Below are 12,366 nucleotides of genomic sequence, written 5' to 3' on the forward strand. Positions count from 1 at the left end.
CTGCTCTTGTCCCAGCAGCAAAAATTGTGGGTAGAGGGAGGTAATCGAACCCTGCAAAGTTGGAGTGTGTTCTGTATTATTTCTGTTATACAGACAGGTGGGAAAGGAGCTGGAGGGGGAGCAGCACAGCCCACACCTCCCCTGGCTCTCTCTCTTCTTTGCTGCTGTCAATGTTTCTGAAGTGATGAGAGATTTTTTGATAAGAGGGAGATTTGGAGGGGGGAGGAGGAACAGAATTTATGCTATGAGGGAAGATTTGGCAGGGGGGATTTACAACCTACAGACATCTAACTCTGCCTTACAAACCACATTCTAGGGTGTACAGTGCGGTAAAACCTGCAAAATCATGCGTTTTCCCGCACCGCACAAACATGCCCTGCCTTTTGCTGATGGGAGCGGGTGCCATTAATTCTTAATGGGACCCCCATGCATCTAGAAAATATGTGTATGTTGGCACCTGCTCAAACACATGGTACCGCAGTACCATGTGTTTTGGTGTGCCGCGATTTAAAGTGTTTGTTAACCCAAAAAAAAAAAATACAGATTCTGGTCCTTTAAAGCAGATTAAACAGCACAGTGCTTGTGCTGTGTAATCTGCCTCCTTCTAAGCTGTAAAAAACAAAAAATCTAAAACCCCCACTTCCTGTATGCCCCTCTCTAAACTGACCACAATAACCAGGGCTACTCAGCCCTGATCACCGTTGTCAAAGAACGTCCCTCTGTCATACGCTGCCCTGCTCTGCTCTCCTCTCTCCCCCCTCACCCCCCTCCTTCCTGCCTGTGAGTGACCTCTCTGTCTCCGCTCCACCGCCACTATTGAAAATTAAAAACGTAAAATTGTCACAGCCAGCCTCTCTGTTAGAGGCTGGCATAGCACACTGTGTAAATCCTTTCTAAAAATAAGTGTTCTAAATAGCTGTTTAGAGCTGTCTTTAGGCCGGTCACGTGACTTGCGGCCGCTTTACAGTTCTGAGACATTGCTTCTGCAAGAGGAGCCGAGCGGCCACGTGATCTCCCCGGCTGATATCAGAGGGAGATCACGGTCCCTCCTGCAGTAGCCGTGTTTCAGAGCTGAAATGCGGCCACGAGTCACGTTACACTGCTCTTTCTTCGAAAGGATTTACACAGTGTTGTATGCCAGCCTCTAATAAAGCGGCTGGCAGTTTAAAAAAAAAAAAAAAAGGCTTAACAAACACTTTAATAAATCATACCATCGCCTTTTTTGTGTATTTCACAAGCATAGAGCAGCCCATTAAAAATTGCGATGCACGGGTACACGCAAAAAAGCAAGCACACTAAGATGCACCTCCTGGTGTGTACAGGACCAGAGACTGGTGTTCCCTAGGATTGTCCATAATTCTACGGGGTGCCTTGACTGAAAAAAGGTTGAAAAATACTGAACTAGCAGATACCGGTGGCCGTCTGCTCATGCGCAGAACGATGTGAGTCTGCACATGCACAAGATCTCATGCTGATACCCAGAAATAATGCCTCCTGAGATGTGACATAGACATCGGAATCCCAGGAAGCAGCGGATGACTGGGCACATAATCCTCGGAAAGATCGTCCATTTTAAAATGTGGAAAAAATGGAATTTCATGTTTTTAAATAATTTTTTCACAATTTGTGTAAGGGGGGGCGGGGTGGAGGCAGAAGAGAGGAATTTCTATTTGTGGGTGAAGGTACGCTTTAAGCTGGTACCTCTATACTTACAGCACATTAATAATTTGCATTATCCTATCAAATCTGTCTTCTAGTTTGTCATTGCTGCCAGTCATTCAAGCCATATTCTCACTTGCCCATCTTTATCTTTTCTTTCTGTTTTGTTTTCCCAGTGATAGCCACGTTCAGATGTTGGAGGACTGTGTCAGTGAGACAATACATGAACACAACAAGCTGGCTGCTGGCTCTGATCAGTATGTACACAAAATTTGGCTAAGCCGATTTTAGTTTTAAAAACAAATTACTTTTGAACCCTGAGAAGTAATGTTTTACCTGTTGTTGGTCTCCTTCTGGGTCACACCTCTGGAGTGCATTGGCACATTTGCATGGGCTGTAGATTATTGTTCACGTCCACTAAGGAAGACTTTATTTATTGAGCTGTGAGTGTTGTGTCATCTCTTCATGATTTCCCTTTAGGTTATAGGAGTATCCTCCTCGCTTTGGGACCTTCTCATTTTAGGACGCGTGCAACCTTATTTGAAAGGATGCTATAGGAAAAAATTTTCTCCGTTGGTGTGAGGGGGTCACCCCATCTGTAGATAGATTCACAGAAATTCAATAGAAGAACAAATCAAGGACTATAGTTCTATAGGGTAGGGGCATCTTTTGGCGATTTTATGTGCTCTGCAGTCTCTCCCTAGATACACTCCAGAGGTATGGTAGCATACAGTATCCTATTTATCCTATTAATTTGGCTTCTGAGGAAGCAGGTCATATACAGTGCCTTGAAAAAGTATTCATACCCCTTGACATTTTCCACATTTTGTCATGTTACAACCAAAAACGTAAATGTATTTTATTGGGATTTTTTTGTGACAGACCAACACAAAGTGGCACATAATTGTGAAGTGGAAGGGAAGTGATCAATGGTTTTCAATGTTTTTTTTTTTTTTTTTTTTACAAATTAATATCTGAAAAGTGTGGCATGCATTTGTATTCAGCCCCCTTTACTCTAATACCCCTAACTAAAATCTGGTGGAACCAATTTCCTTCAGAAGTCACCTAATTAGTAAATGGAGCCCACCAGCATGTAATGTAAACTCTGTATAAATACAGCTGTTCTGTAAAGCCCTCCGAGATTTGTTAGAGAACCTTAGTGAACAAACAGCATCATAAAGGCCAAGGAACACACCAGACAGGTTCAGGGATAAAGTTGTGGAAAAGTTTAAAGCAGGGTTAGGTTATAAAAAAAAAAATGAGGTTATAAAGAAATATCCCAAGCTTTGAACATCTCACAGAGCACTATTCAATACATCATCCGAAAATGGAAAGATTATAGCACAACTACAAACCTACCAAGACATGGCTGTCCACCTAAACAAGGGCAAGGAGAGCAGTAATCAAAGAATCAGCCAAGATGCCCATGGTAACTCTGGAGGAGCTGTGGAGATCCACAGCTCAGGTGGGAAAATCTGTCCACAGGACAACTATTAGTCGTGCACTCCACAAATATAGCCTTTATGGAAGAGTGTCAAGAAGAAAGCCATTGTTGAAAGAAAGCCATAAGAAGTTTCGCTGGAGAAAAAAAAAAGTGCTATCGCTAATCCAGTGCACTCTAGCACTTTAAATTGAAAACAGATTATTAAAACAGTGGTGCGCTGTTCTCATGCTCTAATAGTTCAAAAACAATAATCTAGAAGTACATTGATAAATAAAACCCTTAAAAAATCAAATAGCTGGAAACAATAGCCTCAGGTTTGTTAAATCGTCCACCACTTTGTGCAAAAATTATATAGACTAAAAATGTGAAAAAATATATATTAAAAATGCAATAACGAACTGTCCACAGTGGAATCAGTAGGCGGTTTGCATCAGTTGGCTCAGTACGAGGCGGAGGAGCCACGAGAAAGCCTCGTCTGGCGGAGAATGGGCACCGGATAGGGTCCTCCTGAGGTACCATTGGGTTATAAGCAGATGTGAGGTTATCTCTCAACGCGTTTCACAGCTTGGAGCTTCATCAAGAGAGCAGATTTCTTTTTTTTTGAGCAACACTTTGGAAAGGAGCCATCTCCCTTAAAAAGGGGAACCATATGCAGAGGAGGACCTGAAGGGATGAATATTGAATACCCAAACCACGATTATTAGCCTTTAAGGTCAAAACATTAGGGTGAGCATGCGCTGCACGTGAAAGAAGGTGGCTGGAAGTAAAATTGGAATAGTCACGTATACAAGCATTTGGAAGTGTGGACTGTTTTTCATCGCGGTGGATCTCTTATCGCGGTGGATCTATGGACAGTTCATTATTGTGCTTTTTAGAGTCAAATATGTTTTTATTATGTTTAACAAAATAAAATAACATAATGACCAAATCTTCATTACAGAAGACAGTACAATGTAAGTCACGTATCCGGTGCACTTTAGGCTATAATCCTGGGTGAAATACTAACATATAGCTATTTTTCAGGATCAAAAGGGTTAAAACTGTTACGTATTGTAGAGAGACTTATTAGAGTTGGTGAGTAAAACATCTGGGTGTGGGGTGAGGAGACATAGAAGTGGGAAAAAAGAAAAGAAAGAGGAGAGAAAGGGGAAGTGGAAAAAAATAAGAGGGGAAAGTTCAGGCGTAGTGTAGGAGGGGAGAGGGTCAGAAGGGAATTGAGCAAACCTTGGTGCAACAAACCTGTGTGGTGGGATCAGGGGGGGTTCCGGGTTGACAATGGGGTGCCAGCATAGCTTTCAGGGAGTCCGAGGTAGAGTAATTAATCCAGATGAGCCATAGGACCCTACATTTTTCAAAGGTGTCATTATCTAGGGCTAGCATCTCTTCCATACGCATGATGTCATTGACCATTGAGACCCATAAGGACAAAGGGGGGTGGTGGTTGTTTTCCAGAATAGGGGAATAAGCTGTCTGGCGGCTGACAAGAAAAAGTGCAGCAAGGTGCGTTTTTGGGAGGCTGTGGAGCCTGGAAGCATGGATAATAAAGCTATCTCTGAGGTGGGTGTCAGTGGTTGATCATATAAGGTGCTATATATGGCAAAAACTTGCGACCAGAGGGGTTGTATACCCTTACAGCTCCACCAAATGTGTAAATAGCTTCCCTCTGCCGAACCACATTTCCAACACGAGGGATGTACCGATGGAAATATTTTATGTAGAGATTGAGGGTCCCTGTACCATCTGGAGAGGAATTTTAAAGTTTTTCTCCAAGCGTCTTCCAGGACAGCCCATGAGACCTTGGGCTCCTCCTACCAGGACAGGAAACACGTCACCCCCACCAGATAAAAGGGCGGTCCTCCAGGCCCATGTCAGTTATTTGTGTTTCCTCCGGACGGGGGGTAACATGTTCATGGAACCTGCTCCCATAGGCCTTATAAGCAGGGGCTTTGTATGGCTTTTTTCTGGGGCATATCACTTACCTCTTCCTCTGCCAGAAGCAGCACACCGCTGGGGAGGTTGGCTGTGTTGCTGTTCTCTGTCCTCAGTGCCTGGAGAGGGCCAGGACTGGTGTGAGGTCGGGCCCCTAGCGCAGTGCATTGCACTCTAGCTCAGCTGAGCTTCGGTTGTCCTTCCCTGCCGACAGCCTGGCTGATCTGAGCAAGGAATGGAGGAAGCCGCAGCGTTCGAGGGGGCGGAGCTATTGCGCTCCAAGCTGGCCCACAGGAAGTGCCTGGAGAGGGTTACTTCCGGGGCATATGACATCATCATCGGGCGCCGGAGACGAGGTTCCAGTCTTCATAAACGAACAGAGAACGCTGGCTGCTGGTGTTTCTTGGTGTTAAGCAGCCAGGCTGTGGATGACCAAGAGGGGCAGAATGGATCCTCCTGCAGTACCTGCACAGGCAGCGGATGCAGTTCCCAACACCAGTACCTCACAGGTAAGCCTGGGGTGTTCTGTCACCACCTTACTATCCCTGTGAGTGTTCCCTTCCCCTCCCCCCTCTTTAGTAGTGGGTGTAAGGGGACACATTTCCTCCCTCCTGCACGTGGTGTTACGGAGTGATTGTGTGGCTTTAATTACATTGTGGGTCATTTATTTTGTCTTGCAGACCAAGACTCAGGACAAGGCCCAAGCGCAGCCACTTAAAAGGAAATGTGCGGTTTGCGCAAACAAATTGAGCTCCTCATGGAGCAAAGCAGTTTGTCGCACCTGTATAGAAGGCCTAGTAAAGGATGACCCGGTTGCCTCGTGCCAGAAGATGCTTACTTCTGTTAGGGATGAGCTTGCGTCCACCTTCAGTTCCTTTAGAACGCTTATTGACAAGCTCCAGACTCCAGCAGAGAGTCCGTCTTCACTGAAGGCGTCAGTAAGCACTCCGCAGCAGGCAGAGAGTGAAGACTCTGAGGCTGAGGTCAGATCTACCCGTTCTTCTCTGGAAGAATCAGGGTCAGATACAGAGCCCAGAGATAGAGAATCCACTCGAGGCTCAAGATTTAAGTTATCTGTTGAGGATGTAGATGACTTATTAAAGGCTATCTATACTACCCTTGAATTAAAAGAGGAAGAGGTTCAGTTATCCAAACATGATCTTATGTATAAGGGATTACATAAGAGAAAATCAAGAGTGTTTCCAGTTCATAGTTCTTTGGTTGATACTATTAAACTGGAATGGGATAATCCTGAGAGAAAACCATTCTTCTCTAGTAACCTAAAAAGGAGGTTTCCTTTTGATGAGGACACTGCGCAGCCATGGAATAAGAATCCCAAGTTAGACGCACCTCTTTCAAAAGTTTCAAAAAACTCGGACCTGGCGTTTGATGATATGGGTACGCTTAAGGATCCGATGGACAAGAGGGGGGATATCCTTCTCCACAGAGCCTGGGACTCAGCAGTTGGAAACCTGAAACCAGCTTTGGCTTCCACTTGTGTGGCCAGAAATCTGGAGGTTTGGTTGACTCAGATTCAGTCACATCTGTCAGCAGGTACCTCCAGAGAGCAAATTTTAAAGTCTTTTCCTCTCCTATTTCAGGCAGTGGGTTTTTTGGCAGATTCTTCCGCTGAGTCGGTAAGAATGTCAGCCAGGACTTCGGCTCTAGTGAACTCGGCCAGGAGAAGCCTTTGGCTTAAGACCTGGTCAGGGGACTCGGCCTCCAAGTTGCGCCTTTGTGGCCTTCCTTTAACTGGCGATCATTTATTTGGCCCAGGTCTACAGGAGGCACTGGAACGCACGGCTGATAAGAAAAAGGCGTTTCCAGAGAGAAAGAGAGTTCAGACAGCCAGAAAATTTTTTCGTGGCCAAAACAGGCAACAGAGTCCTAGAGAAAAGGACAGCAGGCCGAAAAAGCATTGGACTGGGCACAAAGGCAGAGGCAAAGGGGGAGTGCTATTTAACCCTCCTCAACAGCCCGCCAAGCCGCAGTGACTTGTGTTCCCCGGTGGGAGGGAGATTGAGGGCCTTCATCCCACAGTGGGCAGCAGTCACTCTGAGCCCCTTCGTCCTGGACCTAGTGACCAACGGGTACAGGCTGGAGTTTGTTCACCAACCACCAGAACGTTTGTTGGTCACATTTCCTCCACAAGATCGGGAGAAAGCGAGGGCTCTGGGTCTCCAGATCGGAGACTTATTAGATCAAAAAGTCCTGATTCCTGTTCCTCGATCGGAGCGGGGCAAGGGATTCTATTCCCATGTATTTGTGGTCAGAAAGCCGGCAGGAAAGTTTCGACTTATCCTGAATCTCCGGACCTTAAACAAGTCCATCAGATACAAGCATTTCCGTATGGAGACGGTTTTTACAATCAAAAACCTACTATACCCAAACTGCTTTATGGCCACGTTGGACTTAAGGGATGCTTATCTTCACATCCCTATCCATCCAGCCTTCCAAAAGTTTTTGAGATTGGCAGTGAAGACGGGTATGGGGACCCGACATTTTCAATTTCAGGCCCTCCCCTTCGGTCTTTCCTCAGCCCCACGCATCTTTACGAAGGTGTTGGGGGAAGCGCTGGCTCCTCTAAGATTAAAGGCAATAACGGTTATCCCTTACTTAGACGACCTCCTGATAGTGGCAAAATCATACCAAAGGTTGTTGGAAGATCTCCGGGCTGTACAGGACTTCTTACAGTCCCTAGGCTGGCTAATAAACAAAGAAAAATCGTCCTTGATTCCGGCCCAGAAAGTAACTTATCTGGGTTACGAATTTTGCTCCGTGAACCAAAGAGTTTTTCTTCCTCAGGAGAAGATTACCAAAGTGTTCCAGACTATGTCAACATTGCAGACCAACCAGTCGGTCTCTCTGAGACAGGTGTCGAGGGCAGTGGGTCTTATGACCTCATGTTTTCCCGCAGTACCATGGGCGAGACTCCGTCAGCGTCCGTTACAAAGGTTTCTTTTAAGAAACTGGGACGGGGACGTAAGGTCCCTGGAGTCAAGGATCTGGCTTCCCAACAGGATAAAAAGAAGCCTGTGGTGGTGGAGAGCTGGTCAGCACCTAGCAGGAGGTCTCCCATGGTCCTTTCCCATTTCCCGAAGGATTACCACGGATGCGAGTTCCTGGGGATGGGGGGCCCACCTCAGCAATGCAGTAGCACAAGGAGAGTGGTCCCCAGAGGAGGCAAGGGCCTCATCCAATCAAAGAGAGCTGCTTGCAGTCCAGAGAGCCCTCCAGTCTTTTCAGATGGTGGTCAGGGGTCACAACCTCCAAATCCTGTCAGACAATATAGCGACAGTCGCGTATATCAACAAGCAGGGAGGCACGAGAAGCCGGAGGCTTCAGTCCATTGCCCAGGAGATCCTTTCATGGGCAGAGGGGAATCTAGCCTCCATTTCTGCTGTACACCTGAAGGGGAAAAACAATTGCCTGGCAGATTATCTCAGCCGTCACAGGATAGACCGAGACAACTGGTCCCTTCATCCCGAAGTCTTTGCAGACCTCACCAAGAGATGGGGTTATCCGGTAGCGGATTTGTTCGCAAACCGAAACAACCGCAAGACGGAGATATTCTTTTCCATGAACCCGGCAGACCAAGCCTTGGGGATCGATGCTCTGGCAAACCCGTGGCCTCCAGGCCTATGTTAAGCCTTTCCGCCAATCAGGCTGATTCCAGTAGTCCTCCGGAAGTTTCGGCTGGAAGAGACAGATCTGATTCTAATTGCCCCGTTTTGGCCCAAGAGGCCATGGTTTTCCCTGCTACAGTCTCTGGTTTCAGAGCCTCCGTGGAGTCTTCCGAAAAGGGAAGACCTATTATTGCAGGGTCCAGTATCACACCCTCAGGTGGTTTCCTTAAACTTAACGGCCTGGTATCTGAAGAAAAGATACTGAGCGCCCAAGGGTTCTCTGAAAAAGTAGTCAGGACTCTCGTGAATTGCAGGAAGCCAGTTACTAGAGCCATATATTCCAAAGTTTGGAAAAGGTTTAACTCATGGTTATCTGAAAATGATAGATTAGCTCATGATATTCCGTCTATTTTGGAATTTTTCCAAGAGGGTGTCGACAAAGGTCTTTCTGTTAGTACCTTAAAGGTACAGGCGGCAGCTATTAGTGTGTTCCTCCAGTTTTCTCTCCTGGAAAATCCCACTATAGCCAGATTTTTCAAATCTATCTCTAGGGCCAGACCAGTAGTGGTGAGAAGTTGTCCAACGTGGGATCTGTCCCTAGTACTTCAAACTCTGGTAGAATTTCCGTTTGAACCTCTGGAAAGTATGTCAGTTAAGTTACTTACATTAAAAACTGTGTTCCTTATAGCTGTTACCTCAGCTCGTAGGGTAAGTGAGTTGCAGGCCCTATCAGTTAGGGAACCCTTCCTCACGATTTTTGAGGATCGAGTTGTGTTACGAACCGATCCAGGTTTTTTGCCCAAGGTGGCAAGTACATTCCACCGATCTCAGAACATTGTATTGCCAACCTTTTGTAGTTTGCCACAGGGCGACTTAGAAAGAAAATTTAGTTTCCTAGATGTAAGAAGGATTCTCTTGGTCTATCTTGAGGTCACGAAGACCTTTAGGAAAACTGATGCCTTGTTTGTCCTCTTTTCTGGAGTTCACAAGGGGAATAGTGCATCTAAAGCCACATTGGCTAGATGGATAAAGCAAGCCATCTTGGAAGCTTACAAAATTAGGGAGGTCCCTACACCTTTTGTTACTGCGCACTCAACTAGAGCCTTGTCTACGTCTTGGGCTGAGAGGGCTGGTGCTTCACCGGAACAAATTTGCAGGGCTGCCACTTGGTCCAGTTACTCGACCTTCATTAAACATTATCGCCTGGATCTCCTATCAGCTCAAGAGCAGGCGTTTGGTCGTAAGGTCCTTCAGGCAGTTGTCCCTCCCTAGACTGGTAAGTTCTGGCTCATCGTCTCATGGGCTGTCCTGGAAGACGCTTGGAGAAAAGCTGAGTTAGACTTACCGGTAACTCCTTTTCTGAGAGTCTTCCAGGACAGCCGGATTCCCACCCGGTATTGTCTGAAGTTATGTGTATTATGCATATGTTTTGCAGGGTCCTACGGTTCTTGAGAATACTGACATGGGCCTGGAGGACCGCCCTTTTATCTGGTGGGGGTGACGTGTTTCCTGTCCTGGTAGGAGGAGCCCAAGGTCTCATGGGCTGTCCTGGAAGACTCTCAGAAAAGGAGTTACCGGTAAGTCTAACTCAGCTTTTTTCCTGGGTATAGCAGGATATAGAGGATTTGTGCGTGAAGTGGAATGACTTTTGCCAGTCGATTAGAGAGAGAGTTCCCTTCCCTGGTGTAAGAGGGTGGTTGATCGTGTAGCAGTGAGTGTTGTAATTTGTAGATAGTAGAGAGCAAGTGTCTGGGTGTTTCTGAGAGAGAGCACAGCTGTTCATATCCAGTCAGGGATCTATGGATTTGGGAAGAGGAAAATAAATCAGAGCAGAAGGAGGATATACGAAGGGCCGTCAGCCAGTTGCCCTGGTCTCTCGGTACAACAGGGGTACCTGAGGTGGGATTTACAAATGAACCGACTACAGGCCAGGTAGAGCATGAATATGGGCCTACCATATTGGATCCCATTCCCTAAGGTAGTGCAGGGTGGTCAAACAATGATGTAAGGGGCGAGGGGTCCGTGGATAGAAGCGATGACAGTCCTTTTTTGTACCATAAATGTAAGGCAGTGGTTGTTAAAGGGGACGAGGAGGAAAGTAAATAAGGTAGGGTAAATGAGGTAAGTAACTTCTGCCCGTAGCCCCAAAGTAGGGCCCGAAGGTCGAGGGTGGAAAGGTCTTGTTCTACCATGGTGGATGCTTTTGTGGAAGGGGAGAGGGAACCATTCCAGGATCCTAGACAACAGTGCCGCCCTGTGGTATAGTTCGAAGTCTGGGAGGCACACCCCACTTTGAATTTTGGGGTACGTAAGCAGGGTGTGGCGGATGCGGTACAGGCCTTGGTGCCAGATGAAACGTATGGAGCTGAAAAAACGTTTAGGGACGGTAATAGGTACCGTCTGGAATAAATAAAGTAGCTTAGGGAGGGTGTCCATTTTGAGTCTATTGATGCGACCAAACCAGGGCAGTGGGGATGAGTTCTGGGTATCCAGTTCCTTCCTAAGCTGGGTCAGTAAAAGGGAGATAAGGTTATAGAGGTCCGACAGGTTGGAGGGAATCATTATCCCTAAATAAAAGATGCCTCTGGAGCCCATTGGAACGGGAAGTTAGTCCGTACTCGGCCGAGAGTAGTGGAGGGTAAAGAAATATTAAAGGCTTCCGTCTTAGACATGTTTAATTTGAAGTTACTAAATTCCCTGAACCTGTGGAATTCATGCATCGATGAGGGTAGGGACGTTTGTGGTTGCTGGATGTAGACCAGGAGATCATCCGCATAAAGCAAAAATTTATGGTCGGAGGAGGGTGTCTGAATCCCCACTATTGATTTGTTTTGTCTGATGGCCCTAGCCAGGTGTTCTATTACTAGGTATCGGCCGATAACTACTACACTGCACTGAGAGGGATCCTTGCCTGTCTTAGGTATGACAGAGATGTTAGCGCATAAAAGGTCTCTAGATGGTAGGTGGGAATCGTCTATGGAGTTGAACGCCGCTGAGAGCAACGGGGCGAGGGGCTGGGCAAACGACTTATAGAACTTAGGGGAAAACCCGCCTGGGCCCGGACATTTTCCAGATTTCAGCCCTTTGATAGCGTTTAGGAATTCCCCTACCATTAGAGTGTTGTCTAGGTCAGCTGACTCTTTGGCATCTATCTGTGGTAGGGCCGTCTCTCTTATATGTAATCCTTCATGCTGGAAAGATGTGGGTCCCCTGTGTGGGTTTTAGTCCACGGGGGCAGGTTATATAGCTGATAGTAGTGTTGAAAGGCGCCAGAAATACCCTGAGTGTTGCTAATCTTTTGCTGGTCGGTGGTGCAGATGTGTTGGATGGGTCGGCGTGGCGGGCGGGGGTAGAGGACCCTCGCCAGGTGTTGCCCACATTGGCTAAAGTGTAATTCCGGTTACGTCCCTTGTCCCTAGCGGATCTGGCCTTCTTTAGGCGGGAGCCTTGTTGTATGAATGTCCCACTGAGTACGCATTTTAAAGCTTCCCATTTAATGAGGGGGCTGGTGTCGTCGGACCGGTGGTCCTGGATAAAGTCACGGATCATCTGTTCAATCGCTGCTACACATGGGGTATCCTTCAACAAGTTGTCGTTCAGGTGCCATGAAAATGTTTTACGGGAATTAGGAGGGTGGGCGAGGCTTAAGTGTGCGGGGGCATGGTCGGACCACAATATGTTGCTAAGGGATGCCTTAAGTGGGATATC

The 12,366-nt window shown here is 46.8% G+C and overlaps 1 protein-coding gene across 2 annotated transcripts in view; it reads left to right on the forward strand.

Annotated features, from left to right (window-relative positions):
• INTS13 (integrator complex subunit 13) overlaps positions 1–12,366 on the forward strand; it is a 70,842-nt gene that overhangs the window by 12,340 nt on the left and 46,136 nt on the right. For both annotated transcript variants that reach the window (XM_073621748.1, XM_073621749.1), the window contains exon 5: positions 1,836–1,916. In XM_073621748.1, the coding sequence (XP_073477849.1) occupies positions 1,836–1,916 (81 nt within the window). The remainder of the gene's footprint in view (positions 1–1,835; positions 1,917–12,366) is intronic.

Source organism: Aquarana catesbeiana, linkage group LG03 (genome assembly GCF_042186555.1).
Source record: "Aquarana catesbeiana isolate 2022-GZ linkage group LG03, ASM4218655v1, whole genome shotgun sequence".
Lineage (NCBI taxonomy): Eukaryota > Metazoa > Chordata > Amphibia > Anura > Ranidae > Aquarana > Aquarana catesbeiana.